This window comes from Lampris incognitus, chromosome 3, assembly GCF_029633865.1.
Source record: "Lampris incognitus isolate fLamInc1 chromosome 3, fLamInc1.hap2, whole genome shotgun sequence".
Classification (NCBI taxonomy): domain Eukaryota; kingdom Metazoa; phylum Chordata; class Actinopteri; order Lampriformes; family Lampridae; genus Lampris; species Lampris incognitus.
The window spans coordinates 67,399,020-67,419,794 of NC_079213.1; the positions used below are offsets into that span (position 1 = coordinate 67,399,020).

The following is a 20,775-nucleotide window of genomic DNA, read 5'->3' on the forward strand; positions in this document are numbered from 1 at the left end:
CACACAGACACGGGGAGAACATTCAAACTCCACGCAGAGGACGACCCGGGACGACCCCCAAGGTTGGAACATGGGGCTCGAACCCAGGACCTCCTTGCTGTGAGGCGACCGCGCTAACCGCTGCCTCACCGTGCCGCCCGTATATATATATATATATATATACATATATATTATATATATATGTATATATATATATAATAAAACATTGAAGATCGCGATTGTTTCCCTTTAAGGAGAGACCCCCCCCCCCCCCCCCGTGTGGTTTTGGCAGTCTTTATGCATTCCTTTTCACCTCTCTCTCTCTATGACTGGCAGGGGGGTTTATAGAGCTTCAACTCTAAGCCTCAGTCTCTGCGTTGCTTCCCAGATTAGTCTTAAAGGCCCCCTCCAGTGACCTCATCACCCCTTTCAAACTGCTTAGCCGTTGTGAAAATGGTTCAGGGATGTGTTTTCTCTCTCTGTCTCTCTCTGTCTCTCTCTCTCTCTCTCTCTCTCTCTCTCTCTCTCTCTCTCTCTCTCTCTCTCTCTCTCATTAATTGATCTCAAAAAGTGATTTATTACTATTTCCACCTTGTTATCCTCAGTCCAAACGAGGTGTAAGTGTGGAGCAGGGCAGTTAGGTGAATAGTGGTGGAGCCAGGCCTGTTTGAATTGATAGAATTTTCTTGTCATTGGGGTTTTTCTGCTTTGTCATCCATCTCTTTTCTTCCCACCCTTGTGTCTGTGAGTCTTTTTTTTTTTTTTTTTTTTTTGTGGAAACTTTTCAGGTTGTTCATGTGGTTGGTATAAGGAGACTGTAATAATCTCATGTTGAAAACATCTTGAAATTGATTTCAAAATGTTCTTAACTTGGTCCCTGCATATAAACCCCATCTCCTTCCTTTCTATCCTCCTCATCCCACCTCTCTCCTTGCTCCCTCCTCTGTCCTGCCCCCTCTCCAGTCCTCTGTCAGGAATGAGGTTATGGCGACCAGTCACGTCACGGATGAGTGGATGACACTAATGGAAATGAGTAGCCTCAACTGCTACATTGTGCGGCGTTACATAGCAACACCCAATGGGGTGCTCCGGATTTACCCGGGCTCATTGATGGACAAAGCATTCGACCCGACCCGCAGACAATGGTGAGGTTCACTTCAGACGGTGGAACTGGGGGTAAATGAGTGGGAGGACAAACGTGTGTGTGTGTGTGTGTGTGTGTGTGTGTGTGTGTGTGTGTGTGTGTGTGTGTGTGTGTGTGTGTGTGTGTGTTTTCAGGTTTTCTTTGTTTTCTGTGGGGAACAGTTGTGCTGCTTACAAAGAAAAGCATCAAACTCCTAAAGTGACTGTGTGTGTGTGTGTGTGTGTGTGTGTGTGTGTGTGTGTGTGTGTGTGTGTGTCCACCCTGTGGTGGTGTTTTGTGGTACAGGTACCAGCATGCGGTTGCTAACCCTGGCCTCATCACCTTTACTGGGCCCTACCTGGATGTGGGAGGGGCGGGCTACGTGGTCACTATCAGTCACACCATCCATGCCTCCAGGTATGAATACTTATAAATTATTATTATTATTATTTTTTAAACAAATCCAGAGTTATTGGCTCTCACAAGATCAAGTACAGCCATTAAAGGTAGAGGAAGCTGCATAAAGTTAATGAACCTGGTCATTTGATAGCGGTCGTGAGCAGAGTTGAGTGAGCCAAGCCTTCATTTTCTGCAAGCTATGCTCTCACTTGGGGGGCCACTTCAGTCAACCCAACATTACCAGTCAAGTCAGAAAGTAATGCGAGGAGGGATGGAGGAGAGCAGCACACCGAGCTGGAGTAAGCCTCTGCCGTTGGTTGCTCCGAGGCAGCAGGCACCAGCTGAAGTGTCCTTGAGCAAGATGCTAAAACCCTACTTGCTCCAGGAGCACTGTTCTATAGCTGACACTGACCTCTGACCCCCCAGCCCCCACCCCCATGAGGGTGCTGGTAAGGGAGAGATAATTAACCTCCTACAGGGGTCAGCTGTGTGCTATATAAACCAGCCCATAGAGGGACGCTCTGTTATTCGTGTGCGGTTATTAAAGGCATGATTTCTGCTGCGAGTAACTGTCTAAACCGCCTTGTGTGGCTGATAACAGGGGGCAGTGTGGGGCTGGAGATTAAAGTGGACATGTTATCACCATTTCCGGCTCAATAAACTTAAAATGCATTGCACAAGCGTTCACAACACAGCCTCATTTGTTGTAAAGTTCACAGCAGTGGAATGAACAAAATCTTTCTTTTATGGGCTGTAGAAATATGCTACACACACTGAGAGCAGTGTATCAGTGTTTTGGTCAGATTGTTATATAAGGTTTTTTTTGTTTTGTGCACTATTTCAAGTTAGGCATCTGGCATAAACAAAAACTCTTAATTGTGCGTGTGCGTGTGCGCGTGCTTGTGTGTAGCTAGCCTACAGGGCCTAGACCTGTAGTCAGGGCCTAGACCTGTAGTGTTATTAGTACATCATTTTATATGTTGTTAAACAAAAACTCACTATTTTTCTCTTTAACATATGTTCTAATTATTTTTTATTTTCTAATTTTTATATTGCGGCTTCTCTCTCCTGGCCTCTCTCCATCCCTCCTCCTCCCCCGTCTCCAGCTCCCAGATGGCCTCTGGTTATGCTGTAGCAGTGATGGGTATAGACTTCACTCTGCGCTACTTCTACAAGGTGTTGCTGGACCTGCTGCCTATATGCAACCAAGACAGAGGCAATAAGATCAGGTAAGAGCTCTTCTCACCTCTGCTCTAAAACTACTACTACACACGTGTTAAGGTGGTATTTGAACGAGTACATGTTAGCATACTGTTTTCAAAACTGTGGAGTGGTTTGTAGTCATCCTTAAGATGTAATGACTTCCCTGCAAAAAATGAAATCTTAACAAGTGAAAATATCTTGTATTTGGTCAATTTAAAACATTTTAAACTGACCACAGTAAGGAGAAGGAAAAAAAAACTTGAAATAAGCAAAATTATCTGCCAGTGGAATAAGATAATTCAAGATAATTCTACTCAATATGGGACTTATTGTACCAAATACAAGATATTTTCACTTTTTGCATTTCATTTTTTGCAGTGTTGATGTTGGAAGTTTTTCTATTTTTACTTTTTTAACTCTTCATCTAGTCATAGTGTGGGTGGAGTCCATCTCACATGGCCCAAGTAAAGATGCACTCTGCTCAAGGATAGAGGTTAGGAAGAAAAGAGGAGGGGGAGGGTTGTGTGTGTGTGTGTGTGTGTGGTTTGGGGGGGGGGGTTATAAGCAGAAGGAGGGGGCGAAGTAGAAGACAGATATGAAGTGAGTGAGCAAGACAGAGGAGATGGGCTGATGATATCTACAGCGTACACGCACACCCCAGCAGAGACTTGGCTGTTGCTGTTTACCTCCGTCTCATCTTTTTCCCTCTTTTCATTTCCCCACATTCTTTTCTGTTGCACTCCTCTTTTCCATCTCTTCTTGCCCAGACCCCAACCCACCCCCTACCCCACCCACCCACTCTTCCTTTCCCCGTCAGTTCTTTTCTCTTGCTGTTGGTGTTCATGGGCCATATTAAACAGGATTAGCCTAAGGGGCAAGGGGGGGGGGGTGAAAGAAACAGTATTTGGCAGGGAACTGGGGGGGGGTGATGTAGATTAGAGAAGTATTTGGCAGAAGGCTGGGGGGAGTTGAGGCAGTAGAATGGAGCAGTATTCGACATAAGGCTTAAGGGAGAGTGGGGAAGTAGATGGGAGCAGGTATTTCAGGACTGCTTGTCAGAAATCTTTAGTGAGTAAAATGGGAAGTAGAATGGAGAGTTTTTTGGGGGAATATGGATGAATTGGTGTGTGTGTGTGTGTGTGTGTGTGTGTGTGTGTGTGTGTGTGTTTTTGTTTGGGGTATGGGATGTTGAGGGCTGGGATGGAAATCGTACCTAAAGAGGAAAGCCAAAGTAAATGTTATAATGGTTACAAATTATAGTGTTTAATAGTCCACCTGCCCAGCTAATCATTGATCTGCTCTGTGTGTGTGTGTGTGTGTGTGTGTGTGTGTGTGTGTGTGTGTGTGTGTGTGTGTGTGTGTGTGTGTGTGTGTGTGTATGTGTGTGTGTGTGTTCTAGGTGCTTCATAATGGAGGACAGAGGGTACCTGGTGGCTCACCCCACACTTATTGACCCCAAAGGTCATGCCCCTGCAGAGCAACAACACATCACCCACAAGGTTGGAGACCCTGGTGTATACTTTTACACAAATGCACGTATGCACACACACACACACACACAGCACAACCCTACATGCACACAAAAACACTTGTGTGTTCAGTTTCTCTCTCTCACTGTCTCTCTGTCTTGCTCTGTCTCTCTCTGTCTCGCTCTGTCTCGCTCTCTCTCTCTCTGTCTGTCTCTGTCTGTCTTGCTGTGTCTCTCTGTCTGTCTGTCTCTCTCTCTCTCTCTGTCTCTCTCTCTCTCTGTCTCTCTCTCTCTCTGAGTCGCCATGTCTCTCTGCCACTCTCTTGTCTCCCAAAAACATGGGTATACTCAGACAAACCTATAAACAAACATAAAGCGGTAATTCAAATATTTTCCATAAATGATCCAGCACCCCACACACCCTGTTGGTAATAATTAAATCCAATTCTGTGTGAGACACAAAAAAACAACCTTTATTCCTAGAAAACCTACTTAAAGGACCTTAATCGTTATTGCATCCCACCATAAGCCTGGTTCTGGCGTAGTCACAGCGGTAGTTGGTGAAATATCACATGGCAATGATAAACAAACAAATGAAATGGCAGATTTTATGAGGGGGGTTTGGGTGGATGAGTGCAGGGCAACAAACAGGGAAACACAATTAAACACATAAGCTAACAAGATGGAGTAATGTTTGTTTTCTCTGCAACACGTCCCCCGTAAGCCCGGGGGACATGCACACTCATAAACACACCCAAACGCTACACAGCAGTTTCTCAGTCAGACGTCTCGGTTATACCTCTTGCTCTACCCCCGCCCTTTTTCCATCTTTTTTTCATTCCTGTCTCTGTGCTCCTCCATCTTTATGTTTGTAGGAGCCACTGGTGGCCAATGACATCCTGAACCATCCCAACTTTGTCAAAAAGAACCTGTGCAACAGCTTCAGCGACCGCACGGTGCAGCGCTTCTACAAGTTTAATACCAGCATAGTGGTGAGTCACGGATGGGTAGAGATGCTGATGGGCATTGATAGCAGGGTAGACAGACAGACAGACAGGTGGATGTTGATCAAAGGGATAGATGGATTGACAAATGGATGAAAGATTAATAGACTTGGAATAAGGATAATAGCCAGCTATTTGGAGATAGAATAATAGTTGGCAGACCTACGTAGTACTAAGTCATCAACTTGTCAAGGCTTTTAGCACAAACTTATCAGTAACTGACGGTGCAATGGTGCCACCCTGTGGCTTTTTACAGTGTTGCAGCTACACAGTTGTTCAACCTGCACACTTCTGCAAATGGGAATAACCCCTTCGGTCTTTATCTCTGTTGGGTTATGAAGTTATCTCCCTGTGTCACTACCGGTCTTTATCTCTGTTGGTTTATGAAATTATCTCCCTATGTCACTGCCCCTGGCTCGCTCCCTCTCCATCTTCCGCTCCCGCTCTCAGGGTGACCTGACCAACCTGGTGCATGGCAGCCACTGTTCAAAGTACCGTCTCACCCGTATCCCCGGTACCAACGCATTTGCCGGCATTGTCAACGAGACCTGTGACTCTCTGGCCTTCTGTGCCTGCAGCACCGTAGACCGACTCTGTCTCAACTGCCACAGGTGTGTGTGTTTGCGCGCGCGCGCGTGCGCGTGTGTGTGTGTGTGTGTGTGTGTGTGTGTGTGAGAGAAACCTCAGTCGGTGTCACTGACCCATCAAGAGCTGCCTGCCTGCTGTCGTTCAGATAACGTTAAAGCCAAATGGAAAATTGGCCAGACAATGTGCAATAACCTCTGTTTAATGTGTGGTTAGAATGGAGCAGAATGAGTGCGAGTGCCCGTGTGAGTGCCCCCTAGAGGTCAACGAGTGTACTGGCAACCTCACCAATGCCGAGAACAGGTGAGTGTAACATATCCAAACCTTGTGTCTGTGTCAGATGGAGACGAAACGAGAGAGGGCGACAGTGAGTGTGGTGTTCCTGTCTCTGGCCATTATGCATGTAGAAAACATTGGCTGCACCTATTCTTACCAAGTCACAAAACCCCCCCATACACCTCAGAAGATGAGTGGCAGCAGGCCCTCACCCTAACCGCACATACACTCTCCTGGAGTCAAAAACGCATACAGGCTTTTAATCAGTCACACCAATTACTCTCATTCTCACTTTCGTACTCGCAAACACAAAACGTACTAACACACAGCACCCATGTCGCCTGTCAGCTGAGTGTTTCACCAGCTGACCCCGCAGCAGTGTGGTAGTCCTGCAAGGATACACAAGAAATGTTGCTGATGTGTGACTCACCCAGCATGCTACTGCCTGAACATAAATATAAATTTTCTGTGTACCCCCCCCACACACACACACAACACAGACACACACTCTCAACACAGACACACACTCTCGCTGTCTTTATCTGCCATCTGTCTGTCCTGTGCTTACTCTGCTTGTGTTTGGTCTTTTGTGCTTGTTTTTGTCTTCTTTTTTTTTCATACATCAGTCTGTTACTTTTGTCCTTCGTAGCCTTTCAAAGGTCGGTTTTACATTTCTTTCATTATGAGATGTTAAGATGACATTGAATGATAAATGACGATATTTTTTTTTGTTTTATTTTGAGCACCAATGTATGTAGATGAATTGTGTTGGATTCTGTGTTGTTGCTGTTGGGTTTTTTTTGTGTGTTTTTCTTAAAGCACTTGTGTGGTGTATTTAGTCTGTTGTGCTTTTTACACAGCCTTTTCAAGGTGGAAATGTTGAGCCATTAAGCAGCCTCGCCGTTCTGTGTAAAAGGTACAAAGACAGGCGTCTGGGTAGCGTGGCGGTCTATTCCGTTGCCTACCAACACGGGGACCTCCAGTTCGAATCCCCGTGTTACCTCCGGCTTGGTCGGGCGTCTCTACAAGAACAATTGGCCGCGTCTGCAGGAGGGAAGCCGGATGTGGGTATGTGTCCTGGTCGCTGCACTAGTGCCTCCTCTGGTCGGTCGGGGCGCCTGTTCTGGGGGGGGGGGGGGTAGCGTGATCCTCCCACGCACTACGTCCCCCTGGCAAAGCTCCTCACTGTCAGGTGAAAAGGAGCGGCTGGCAACTCCACATGTATCGGAGGAGGCATGTGGTAGCCTGCCGCCCTCCCTGGATTGGCAGAGGGGGTGGAGCAGCAGCCGGGACGGCTCGGAAGAGTGGGGTAACTGGCCGGGTACAATTGGGGAGGAAAAAGAGGGGGAAATCCCCCCCCTCAAAAAAAGGTACAAAGCTGGAGTGTGGGGGTCATTGTTGTGCCGGCGTTAAGCCGGTAGTGGAGGTAGTCACAAAGCCGAGTTGACATTCGTCTAAAAGGGACAGCCAGCAGGAGGGGGACGGGACAGCCGACGCTGTTGTGCTGTTACACATCATGATGCCTCTGCTCCCGGAAAGCTGGCATGTTACGTAAAATCACACACCGGGGCGCAATTATAAAAAAAACAAAAACAAATCCGGCCTGGAGACGAGTCTTCATTACGCCATCATTGTGGGCTTTCTGTGTAAAAACTCCTATTATTTTTATTGTGTGTGCTCACAGGAACCCAAGCTGTGAGGTGCATCAGGAGCCAGTCAGTCTGAACGTTATTGATCCAGGTCTTCATGACAGTCTGCCTCAGTGTATCAACACCCGCTGTAGCCAAAGATACACCAGCAGGTACTGCACATACCCCAAAACAAGCACACACAGAGTTGTGTAGCAGCAAGAAGAGACGCACAGAGTCATATGCTAAGAGAAAATGTGTACATTCAGTAAAACTGCGTGCTTTAAGACTTTTTTTCTGACTTTTTCCCCCGTAGAATGCCAGCGGGTTTTGATTCTGCATAAATGGGTCAAATTGAAGGTCACCAGTTATGAGTAGCCTAAAGAAAGGCAAAAGTCAGCAGACATTGCTGTGCTTTTTTACAAAATTATCAGTGGTTACTCACAGACAGCATTTTTTTTTCATCAAAATCATGGAAAACACAAAAGAAACCAACAAGTCAGAGGGTGGCTTGTTGGTTTCACCCGAGTCCGACTGCAGCACGTCTGCTTAAATTGGTCAAAATGGAGAATCTTAACACAACACAACCTCTAGAACATTCTACCATTTCAAAATGCTCATGACGTACAGAGCTGTTTGCTATTTTTCTGTGAAGGATTTTACTGAAAAATCAAAGTTTGTCTTGGCAAGAAGCAGTCAGGGTGCTTGTTGGAGAGGGGGAGGAAGCTTTTTCTTGAGTGTGTTTTAAAAGACAGAGCCTGCCGTCTCTGTTCTTTGCTCGGCAAACCACACACATCGTTCTACAAAGTCTTCAGACAACGCGATCCCTCTGCTTGCTCTCACCGTTTAATGTATAGCTATAATTTCTTGCTAAGCGATATGGTGAAATGGGGAGGAGTGGTGGTCTCCCCACCAGGCCTTGCATTTTCTGCCATCATACTTGCAAGTACATGTGTACTAGAAGAAAGATGAGCTGGTAGAGGGAGTATTTCTCAAGGGCTCCAGACACAGCATGGCAGCCGGCACGGGATGAGCTGTGCTGCGTGCATTAAATCCAAGCGAAGTGTCTTTTTTCTGGATTCATTAGATAGTTTGGCAGTCAAAATCATAATTATTTTTTACAAATCTGACTTACAATTGAGGGTGGCGCAGTGGTTAGCGCGGTCGCCTCACAGCAAGAAGGCCCTGGGTTCGAACCCTTGGGTTGTCCAACATTGGGGGTCATCCCAGGTCGTCCTCTGTGTGGAGTTTGCATGTTCTCCCTGTGTCTGCGTGGGTTTCCTCCGGGTGCTCCGGTTTCCTCCCACAGTCCAAAGACATGTAGGTCAGGTGAATTGGCCATACTAAAGTGTCCCTAGGTGTGAATGCATGTGTGTCGGCCCTGTGATGGACTGGCAGCCTGTCCAGGGTGTCTCCCCGCCTGCTGCCCAATGCCTGCTGGGATAGACTCCAGCTTCCTTGCGACTCCAATTGGGATAAGCGGATGCATTTTTGGTTCATCTCTTGATTATAAAATTACATAATAACAGGTAGACACACACATGGGGTTGTATGCGAACAATACTAAGAAGCAGTTACCAGAAATACATACGTTAATCGTAAAACTACCTATCAATAAGTACACACAAACAGCCAGGGTGCATGCAACAATTTATTTTATTATTATTTTTTTGCCCTAGCAAAGTTTTATTTTGACCCATGTACTTTGTGTCCCTTTTTTAGCGACTGTTTTGGGGTGTTGGACTGTGAGTGGTGCATGGTGGACAGTGATGGTAAGACCCATCTTGATAAGCCATACTGTGCCCTGCAGAAAGAGTGTTTTGGGGGCATTGTTGGGGCCAAGAGCCCCTACGTGGACAGCATGGGGCTCCTGGGTGAGTGGACCCTGCTTATGAGGGTGTTTCACTGGCCTTTTTCTATCCCTGATGTATTAAGGTACTTTGAACTTGAGCTATTTTTCTAGAGCTTGCATATTTCCAAGGCTCAGTGTCTTCAGTTTTTATTTTTCAAAGCCGTCCAGCATGCCGAATTTCGCCACAAGAGGGCACTGTTACATAACCTCACACGAACAGGAACAACTTTTGGATCTGTAGGAACAACTTTTGGATCCCTGGAAACAAAAATCCAGGTGAAAATCAGTTTAAAAATCTGGGTATTTTTCGGTGAAAATCGGTAAAAACCGAAAACACTGAGCCTTGCATATTTCCGAGAAGTTAACTTGTCAGTAGTTAAAAATGGTTTATCCCTGTTCATGTATTTTGAGCAATTTCAGGGCTTTTTCATTCTTTGTTTTGGCTATGGGGAAATGAGACATGTTCTGTAAGTAGTGGACAATTTCACTTGCAGAAAAAAAGACAAAATTGCACATAAAATGTTTCTGTGGTACATTGTTGGCGCTGGTAGAATATAGAAATAGATCTTCTTGTAGATCACAGTAATCTAATATTTTGGAAAGACTACGGAGACTGGTGTTGCTTTGATTTTATTTATTTATTTATTTATTTTCTCAGCCAAAAGATGAGGAGGCAGTTCGCCATGTCTTTTTCTGAAGCAATATTCCCCTCAAATACTGAGACCAACTTTGTGACGTTTCTCAATTGAGATTCTTTTAGATGAGATCACACCACGCTTGTTGTATTTACGAAAACTGCACCCTTACAGTGTACAGTACCATTGCCACCTACTGGCCTTTCTTGGTATTGCTGGTTGTAAATACAAATACCCGCATACATACTGGACTGATGAGGAACGCTGCTATAACTATTAGTAGTGGTAGTAGTATAATAATGATTTAAACATTTGAACAAGTTGGGACAACCCTTTAGTTAACTACCTATCAATTATCCAGTAGTAGTAATTATAGTTCCTCAATATACATTTAACATATTACAACGTAGGCTATGTGTTACAGCACTACTTTTGGTGCCCCCCTCAGGAATTGCGCTTGAGAAAATTTCATGTAATTGTCCCCTCCAAAGTTGATATCAGATTTTTGCCCCTGCTAAAGAAAGGCAAAGGAAGAATAGTAGAGTCAAAGTAGTGCCATGAGTCGGGATTTGAGCCCCTTCTGTTTGGTAGTAACGTGTTAACAACTCCTGCTTATGTCCTCCTGTCTCTCTGTCTCTGTCTGTGCCTCTCTCTCTCCCCCCCTCGCTCTCTCTCTCTCTCTCACTCTCACCCAGATGAGGAGGTGGCATCCCTGAACATGATTAAAAGTGCCCCAGTGGGTCCAGTTGCAGGGGGTATTATGGGCTGTATCATGGTGCTGGTTCTGGCCGTGTATGCCTACAGACACCAGATTCATAGGCGCTCGCATCAGCACATGTCACCGCTGGCTGCTCAAGGTACGGGTGTGTTGAATGGACACACTCGGGACACAAACGCATGCGCACGCACTCCGCCAAATACTGTTTCCACCAACTGAACCACGTCATAATTTGCACTGGATTCTGGTTTTACAGGGGTTCGGCGGAGGTTCCGCGTGGTTTAACAAGTGCAGATAAAGCCGCCTATCAGGGCTAGTGGAAAAACCAGAATCATTTGCACAGCAAGTGTCTAGCAAGGCCTAGTCAAAACCATATTTTCAGTAGGCACAATGTTTTTTAAGGGATAAAATTACGCTTTATCACCTAGTGGTACTCACACTCTCACAAAAGCAAAGGCTCAACAGGTACATATGCACAATTGTGCAAGCACACGCATGTAAACACTCACACACACACACACACACAAAACCACCCATCTTGTGGCTAATGGGTCCTTGTACACCCACCATTAACTGCGTATAAAGAACTTAATGGAGTCTAGCATTAACCGTTATCCCCATAAGGATACCCACGCCATCTCATCCTACCTGGTTTAACACTGCAGCAGGACCCAGTTAAGGAAGGAAAAGGTTCATGGAATTACTCACCATGTTATTACGAAGACATTCCTACAATTTAGCATTGCTTCAGTCTTAGTAGTACTTGATATTTTGTCGAGTATTTTCACTTACTGGGTCTAATTTTGCCCTCGTGTGTTTTCCCCCTTCCTGTTCATTTTTGTGCAGAAATGTCAGTGAGAATGTCCAATCTGGACAATGAAAGAGATGAGCGAGATGAAGACAGCCACGAGGACAGGGGGATCAGTAAGTACTGTTGACTGCATGATTGACAGCAGTACAGGCGTCAGAGTTTAGATACGTGTTCCTGACATTCTGTCAAGTGTTTATGTAAGTCGTTGTATTTTACTGTTCAGGGAAATAGTTGATTAATCCCCCCCTTTTTTTTCGAGTCCAAGTCTGTCATATGGATCAGTGTTGAATTGTAGCTAATTTAAATTTTCAGTTATTCTGGGGCCTCCGGGTGGCGTAGCAGTCTATTCCGTCGCCTACCAACGCGGGGACGGTGGTTCGAATCCCCGTGTTACCTCCGGCTTGGTTGGGCATCCCTACAGACACAATTGGCAGTGTCTGCTGGGGGGAAGCCGGATGTGGGTGTGTCCTGGTTGCAGCACCAGCGCCTCTTCTGGTCGGTCGGGGCGCCTGTTTGGGGGGGGGGGGACTCCTCACTGTCAGGTGAAAAGGAGCGGCTGGCGACTCCACATGTATCGGAGGGGACATGGTAGTCTGCAGCCCTCCCCGGATCGGCAGAGGGGGTGGAGCAAGCGACCGGGACAGCTCAGTAGGGTGGGGTATTTGGCCAAGTACAATTGGGAGGTAAAAAAGAAAGGGGGTAAAAAAAAAATACAAAAAAAGAAAAAAAACTCCAGTAAAAAATTTTTCCCAGCATTTTTTATTAGACAGCTACAGTGAAAGTCAGACAGGAAATGGGAGAGAGAGAGAGATATGACCTGCAACATAGGTCACCGGCTGAAATCGAACCAGCGATGGTTCAAACCAAGTGGCCATGTGGTATGCGCTGTAATCATTCGGCTACAGAGGCACCCAATTTTCCAGTCATTCTTGCTGTAAACATGGTCAGAGAAACTGGCCTGCATTGTGTTACAACCGTCAGCCCTGTCGGCATGCTAATAATTAACAGAAACAACACATGGTAATTCAAACCCGAGCAGGTCACATGGGGCTCATTATTGGACAGTGGTTGGATTTTTAGACAGTGTTTAGGTATCACGGCAAACCTTTGACCTGACTTGTTTACATCCCCTCTCAACCCTTCTAGTCAGCAACACTCGGTTTATCGCTGCGGTGATCGAGAGGCACACCCACAGCCCCGAACGTAGGAGGAGGTACTGGGGGCGATCTGGGACAGAAAGCGACCATGGTAAGACACATGCTCACAGATGCACACAGGTTTACACACGAGCACACACACATCCGTGTACGCACACAGATTGAGATGCGATTTTCAGGAACACCGTGTTTTCTTTCTGAACCCTGCATTTCCTGTTTATCTCCACTGTCAAGTCAAGTCAATTTTCTTTGTGTAGCCCATTATCACAGAGTACAAATTTGCTTCAGGGGGCTTTACAGCAACATAACATCCTGTCCTTAGTCCCTCGCATCAGATAAGGGACAACTCCCTTAAGAAAAAACCTTTAACAGGGAGGGAAAAAAAATAGGAGAAAACCTGAGGGGGAGCAACAGAGGAGGGCTCTCTCTCCCAAGACAGACGGATGTGCAATGGATGTTGTGTTTACACAATTTACACAATACAACATTGGAAGAGGATAACAGAATTATAATGGAATTATAAGATGTATGAAGAATATGATGAGGAGGATGCCAAGCAGTGTCAGATGCCACCAGAACAGCCCAGGACCTGAGCCACATGACCACCACCACCATGTAGACCTGCCAGGAGGACAGACTACACATGCATACAGGGGAGACTCACATCACACCATTCACATACACGGGAGAAGAGACAAGAAAAGATTGAAATTGGATACGGATTTATAAGATATATGTAAAAAATGTGATGAGGAGGATGCCGAGCACGTCCTATCTATCAGTTCAAAGGTTGGCCAAAAACTGGTCTCAAAATAAAATTATAGTAAGCGCCGATTGCAGCTTCCCGTATAGTGGTTGTGTAGAAAATACCCATATTATCTACTAGCTGGCGATTGGATTAATTGCCGATTTCTGAGCGCTAACCAGGGATCAGTGAGCTTTTCTTGCTCCCCCTCCTGACCCGGAGAAGGGCAATCATCACTAAAGCAGAATTCATGTTGTTCTAGTAAGTTAAAGGGACATTTCACCAATTGTTTTGTGTATGTGCAGTCTGTAGTGATGAGTAATGTAGTGGACTGAAGCAATGAAGTCCTCACCGCACACTGTATAGATGGAGATACGGTTGAAGAACATTGAATTTTCCCTCTAAGCATCTATTTTTGCACATGAAGAAATCCCTTGCAAAGATGGAAGCCAAAGTACTTTGACTTTTCATTTCAAATGACCCTCAACCACTAGCCATAAAAAAACGCAAACAACTCGGAGAAATAAAAAACAACAACGAACAAGCTTGCTGGCTCATCATCACTGAGAAGGTCTTGAAAAACATCTTAGTGGACTTTCATTGTTGTTGAGGCGATATTGAATCGATTCATATTTATTTATTTTTGCATCATTACTTTTAGCACGACAGTGATTCGAGAGTCTTGTGGATCTCAAACAGCCCCTCTCTGAATGCGCAGTAAGCCTCCGTTTCACAGGCGGTGATTCACATCCAAGTTTTGTGTGTTGATTGCATCACAGATCAGAGCCTCGGTTTCTCAGTTTTTCTCGCTTCGGGGCATCGTAGTTTGCGTCTTGAATGTTAATGGTGTCCGTTGGTTGAGTGTAGTTGAAAAACTGACACTAGATCAGCGTGGACTGGCAGCTTCGCCCACACAGGCTGTTATCGCCCACGTGGCATCAGCTGCTCCTTGGAAATGAGTGTCTCTGTTACTTGTTGTGTAACTGACAACCAGCAGGAAAGGATGGTTAAAAAAGAAAAGAAGAAAGAAAAGTGGGCTAAAATGAAACAAAGAGACTAACACAAGCACCATTCAGTCAGATGTCATGTCGAGATGTGAGCGAGAACAACATGAAGAATTGAGGAGATGCGGAGAAAAGATTCGATAAAGGGAAATGTGTGGAGTCCTATCCCGTGTGACAGGCATTGTGACAGAGATGAGCATGAACAAGTGAGGGCGTCAGACGAGGAGTGGAAACACAAAGAAATTCACTGTTAAGACGATACTTGGATGACTTTAGTTTTAATTGACAGTTTTCATACTTTTTGTGTTGTTTCTGTGGTTTTTTGGTTTTTTTTTTTGTCATTTTTGTTATGGCAGGCATCTGAGAAGGAAATAATGATGTGGGAAGAGAAAAAAAATATATATATGTGCAGATCTGTCAACTAAATAAACTGATTTGTCAACAGATAATCCATAGAATATCTTCGGTTAAGTTATCGTGGCATGGGCGTCCAGGTAGCGTGGCGGTCTATTCCGTTGCCTACCAACACGGGGATCGCCGGTTCGAATCCCCGTGTCCCTACATGGGCGTCCCTACAGACACAATTGGCCGTGTCTGTGGGTGGGAAGCCGTATGTGGGTAAGTGTCCTGGTCACTGCACTAGCGCCTCCTCTGGTCGATCGGTGATGCCTGTTCGGTGGGGGAGGGGGAACTGGGGGGGAATAGCGTGATCCTCCCACGCGCTACGTCCCCCCTGGTGAAACTCCTCACTGTCAGGTGAAAAGAAGCGGCTGGCGACTCCACATGTATCGGAGGAGGCATGTGGTAGTCTGCAGCCCTCCCCGGATTAGCAGAGGGGGTGGAGCAGCGACCGGGGTGGCTCGGAAGAGTGGGGCAATTGGCCAAGTACAATTGGGGAGGAAAAAGGGGGGGGGGGTCCAGAAGGAGGGAAAAAAAAGATATGGTGGCGTTTTTGTTTCATCTCTCTTATCTTGTATAATGACAGAGGGTGCATTTGATAATGTACTTGTAGCGAGAACAAGACAGAGGACGACTGAGGAGCATGCGGAGGAAAGAGTGAGTCACATGTTAGGTAACTTATAATGAGAGGGAAGAAAAGCAGTGACTGAGAATAGGGGATATAAGTGGAGAGGGACATGGAGATACAAAGGATAAATGATGAAATAGAGGGGGGAAAGAGTGAAATGGAGGGGCAAGAGGAGAGGGACGGAGCGGACAGTGATTTGAACTAATGGGAAGAGGGGCGTCGGCACATTCAGGATGAAAACGAATTCAGCGCAGAGTTGCAGCTTCAAAGTTGCTGCTCTTTGCAGAGTTGCCTCCTACCAGAGTCCTCACACTCATCCTGCTGTAGCGCCTGCCATAACGCTCGCACATGTGTGCCAGAGCATCGCAGCATAACATGTGTAACACGATGACTCACACGCACACACACACACCTACACCCAAACGCACCAAAAGGGTTGTGTAGCAGCCAGCAGCAGTCTAGCTGCGAGTCTGGCTCTCCACGCCTTTAACCGGAAACACCCACATGAGATCTCACCATGTCTAAAGTTTGGTTAAAAGTTAGCCCGCTGACAGTAGGACGGAGCGCGCTCACTGAAAAGCTAAACTCATTAAAACCATTTTAACTGTCACGTTGTGCCAGCCCCTCGTAGCAAAATGAGGTAATCTAAAAGCAATCATGTGTCCTCGGTAGAAAAACAGCGGTCGAGTGACACTTGTTCCCACACAGAGGGCGCCATACTCCCAACTCTGGACCGAACCATCCAATTAAAACTGCAGCCCTAAACAAAATTTACATTTTAATGTAAAGTGTGGTAGTTAAGTCAACATCTGAAAACGTCGGTATGCCCACAAATTTGTCTTGCAGCAGTCAACGGGCCAGCCCTCATTTGTCGTTTGATGTCTTGAGGTTTTTGTTTTCATCTTTCCGGGAGACTTCAGATCGCATCACAAAAGGCTGTTGCATAATGCATGTGAAATGGAATAGATATTTTTGAGCCTCGAGAGCATCCTTGTCCTCCCAATCGCTCCACAGCTCTTGACTGGAGGGTTTACTTTACTGGAGGGATTACTTTACTCACTTCATGCAGTTCTGAAAATTGCCAACAGGGATGCAATGACTGTGGCCCCATCTGACACATTGGCTCTTGCAAAGAAGGAAAGAGTTTTGCTCCGGGGAAAGGGTATAAACTGTGCTGAAATTGGCACCCTTCTTCTTTGAAGTCTCAGGATACCTTCATCCCTCCATCCATCCCCTTCTCTCTGCATCTTGTCCCTTGTCTTTTCCGCTGCTCTAGCCCATTCATCTGTCTTCTCCCTGACAGATTTCTTTCTTTGTGTCCCAAAGACCAGCTAATCCTCAGGAAATCCAGGCAAGAGATTTCAGGCCTTTGCACACCCCTACAGAGTTTGGTGCAGAATTTCTTGAAATTTTTTGTCCGGATCATTTTGACAGATAGGAAAGTGCCTTATGGACTGGCTGCACAAAAAAAAAGAAGAAGAAAAAAAAAGTCCAAAATGTTTGTGAAAAAATGGGGTACTTGCTCCTCTTCCATTCGACCCTTAGTGCAAATTATTTCTGGTTTATCCCATTTAAAAAAAAGTCTGAACCGAAGTTTAGAGTCCTTGTGCGCTGAAACATCAACAAGCCCCATGTCTTCCTCATCCTGAACACAGCTGAAGCCCGAGACAGACCATGGTGCAGACCAGGAAAGTCCAAACCAAATTAAGAAAATGGCGTGATGCAGTGCACTGTTGGTTCACAGGAGGATGTTTTGACTGCAGTAGAAATCCAAGAGATGGAGACTGAATACCAAGGCAAGGTGGAGCATCGCTCAGAATTTAGCCACTTTCCATTCGAACCCACAACTTGTGACGCTATGGTTGTACTCTGCCCTTCAGCCAAACTCAGTTTCTACTGTAACTAGTAGTTAGCAAGCTGAAAGCAACAAGGACATCTCACTGTTAACACACAATGTGTTGTCCTCATTTCCTAATTATTTGAATGACTTTGGATGTTAACCAATGGTGAAACGGTGAGCTTGGTATGAGCTAAGTGAAACGAACCACACTAATTACTGTGTAGCAGTGGTGTGAACTTGAGACTGTCAGACTTTCTGAGGTGAGTTATATATAGGTGCTTTCATTCACGTCAAGGTAAAATGTAGGACATCCAATTGCACCTTCAATTACATTATAGGAAATTGTACCGTCAATTATATTAGCGTGTATTTTATGATCTACTCAAGGCTCAACGTTTTCGGTTTTTACCGATTTTCACCGAAAAATACCCAGATTTTTAAACTGATTTTCACACGGATTTTATGTTTCCACCAATCCAAAAGTTGTTCCTGTTCGTGTGAGGTTATGTAACAGTGCCCTCTTGTGGCGAAATTCGGCATGCTGGATGGCTTTGAAAAATAAAAACCGAAAACGCTGAGCCTTGGATATACTATACTGGCAGAATGGCGGCACGGTGGCACAGGGGTTAGCGCGGTCGCCTCACAGCGAGAAGGTCCTGGGTTCGAGCCCCAGGGTAGTCCAACCTTGGGGGTCATCCCGGGTCGTCCTCTGTGTGGAGTTTGCATGTTCTCCCCGTGTCTGCGTGGGTTTCCTCCGGGTGCTCCGGTTTCCTCCCACAGTCCAAAGACGTAGGTCAGGTGAATCAGTCATACTAAATTGTCTCCGGGTGTGTGGGGGGGCTGTGATGGACTGGCGGCCTGTCCAGGGTGTCTCCCCGCCTGCCGCTCAATGACTGCTGGGATAGGCTCCGGCATCCCCGCGACCCTGAGAGCAGGATAAGCGGTTCGGATAATGAATGAATACTGGCAGAACCAACGCAAAACCAATGCGGTACTCAAAAGCTGAATCACAACACACAACGGGACATCCAGTACCCTCGGTTACATAAGGGCACATTACTGGAATCAACACCCCGGTAGTTAAAGCAATCACCATGTAATAACCTTCAGCTTTGCGTCTCCCAAGTAGCGATGAGATGGAAGCGGTTTCATAATTTCGATCGGCCTTAAATTTATTTTTTGACGTCATTTTGGGGTTTGTGAAACTTTCCGAAGGAGAAGGTGTTGTTTTTCAATGCTCGGAAACCCAAAAAGACAACAGGTTTGAGGTTTCTGCGGAATAGTGATGATACGAAATCAAAATAGCCCCGAGGGATGAGAACGCTGAGCGCGTAGCGATCAGAGGAGTTTGTAACACGGGTTTGATGTTTGGAGCGAACAGGAGAGAGATGGATGTTTGGCGAGGTGGAGCGATTCATATGAGTCAAGACCATCCCACACACACACACACACACACACGATAATTAGCTGCTAGCTCTGTTCGGCCTCATGGCGTTGCAAATATTCAGAAGGAAAAAAAAGATGGAGTCTGCATAGGCAGATTTGTGATATTGGGCTATACAAATTGACTTGACGTGATTTATATGCTTAATATTCTCACCAAAGTATTAGTATACTTTGGTGAGATCATTATATGAAATGTTCAGCACAACTACCCATGCTTAAGACACGCACAAATCGAGTCAGCTTTATTTGTGTAGCCCAATATCACACACTACAAATTTGCATCGGGGGGCTTTACGGCAACACAACATCCTGTCTTTAGACCCTCGCGTCAGATAAGGAACAACTCCCTAAAAAAAATCCCTTTAACAGGGAGGGAAAAATTGGAAGAAACCTCGGGGAGAGCAAAAGAGGACCCCCCCCCACACACACACACACACTCCATCATCAACAACTGCTGCTGTTACTTATGAAAAAACCAAGAAGATGAGGGCTCGAGTAATTAAGAGGAAACAGCTTCCCCCCCCCCCACCACCACCACCACATCAGTACCGTAACATCGTTTATGGGTGTGTTTGGGGTGTTTCATGAGGTATGAAGTTATGTGGGCCACATGTGTCGGCTGTTTCCTGTCCTACGTGTGGCGTAGCTGTACACTTTGTAGAAGTGCTTGGTCTCTCGGCTGCGGGTTGTTCCACGCTGAGCTGCCTCGAACGCCAACAGTGCAGATGACTTAAGTGTGGACCCGTCTACACCTGCTATGATCCAGTTTTGTGTCTGGCCAGCAAGCAGTCCCATCACACACTCGCTCGTTGTCTACATTGTGTTAGCACCGTGGCTAGATATCTGTGTGTTGTGTTGAGGAACTCGTGTGTGGGCACGTGTGCAATTTGCATCAGAATTTGTATTGTCTGCTTATTTATTTACGCTCCTGTGCCAACCTGGTGTACATATCAGTGTTAAGTTACACTTTTGCATTTGCTGTTTTTAATTTTCTTTTTTATTTACTTGTTTGTTTATTTTCCATTTTTTCATTCTGAACAATCATTCACGTGTAGCCACTTGATTAGGAAAGGCTTTCGAAGGAAGAATATTGTGCGAGAGCTTAATTTGATCAAATTTGACTTGGCATTAAAGTAAAGGGTTAAGGTGTTGTGTAGTAAGTCAGTGTCATCACAAGTACGATATAACCGCATGTGTCGAACCCCTCCAGGCTACAGCACCATGAGCCCGCAGGAGGACAGCGAGAACCCGCCCGGCAACAACGACCCTCTCTCCGCCGGCGTCGACGTCGGGAACCACGACGACGACCTGGACCTGGACACGCCACCGCAGACGGCCGCGCTACTCAGCCACAAGTTCCACCCCTACCGTCACACCCACACACACCACCACCCGCTGCACACACACACGCACCACCTACAGGCCGCAGTCACGGTGCACAGCGTGGACGCGGAGTGCTGATCGGCAGCGCGGCGTATACAGCACCCTCTCCCCGGGGATGGAGCTTTTTTTTTTTTTTTTTAGCAAATCCTGTTTTTGAAGGCATTTGTGCTTTTCTGGAGCACACACGGTGGGGGAGGTGATAGGATGGAAGAGGGGGGGGGAGGAGAGGCGGCATGACAGCGATGAACTCAAACCCACGTTGTCGCACGAACTGACGCAACTGAGCCATCAGGAACTGAACTTTTGACCCACTTAATTTGGGTACTCATTAAACGGGATGGTGTCGCTTTCTTCCACCTACACCTTGTTCAATGTGACCTCGTGCAGATTTTGGTTTAGTGAGGCCGGTTGTACACTAGTTGAAAATTGGCAGCCCCCCCCAAAAAAGACAGTAAACATGAGTACAGCTATTTTAAGAGTGGCCGCAACAAA

General features: G+C 46.1%; 1 protein-coding gene across 1 annotated transcript in view; it reads left to right on the plus strand.

Annotated features, from left to right (window-relative positions):
• cachd1 (cache domain containing 1) overlaps positions 1-20,361 on the plus strand; it is a 165,833-nt gene extending 145,472 nt beyond the window's left edge. The window contains 13 exon segments of the mRNA XM_056276772.1: positions 943-1,124; positions 1,409-1,519; positions 2,608-2,730; positions 4,104-4,203; positions 5,048-5,164; positions 5,627-5,787; positions 5,978-6,064; positions 7,722-7,838; positions 9,388-9,539; positions 10,848-11,009; positions 11,717-11,794; positions 12,828-12,929; positions 20,111-20,361. Coding sequence (XP_056132747.1) covers positions 943-1,124; positions 1,409-1,519; positions 2,608-2,730; positions 4,104-4,203; positions 5,048-5,164; positions 5,627-5,787; positions 5,978-6,064; positions 7,722-7,838; positions 9,388-9,539; positions 10,848-11,009; positions 11,717-11,794; positions 12,828-12,929; positions 20,111-20,361 — 1,743 coding nt within the window.
• The last annotated feature ends 414 nt before the right edge of the window (positions 20,362-20,775 follow it).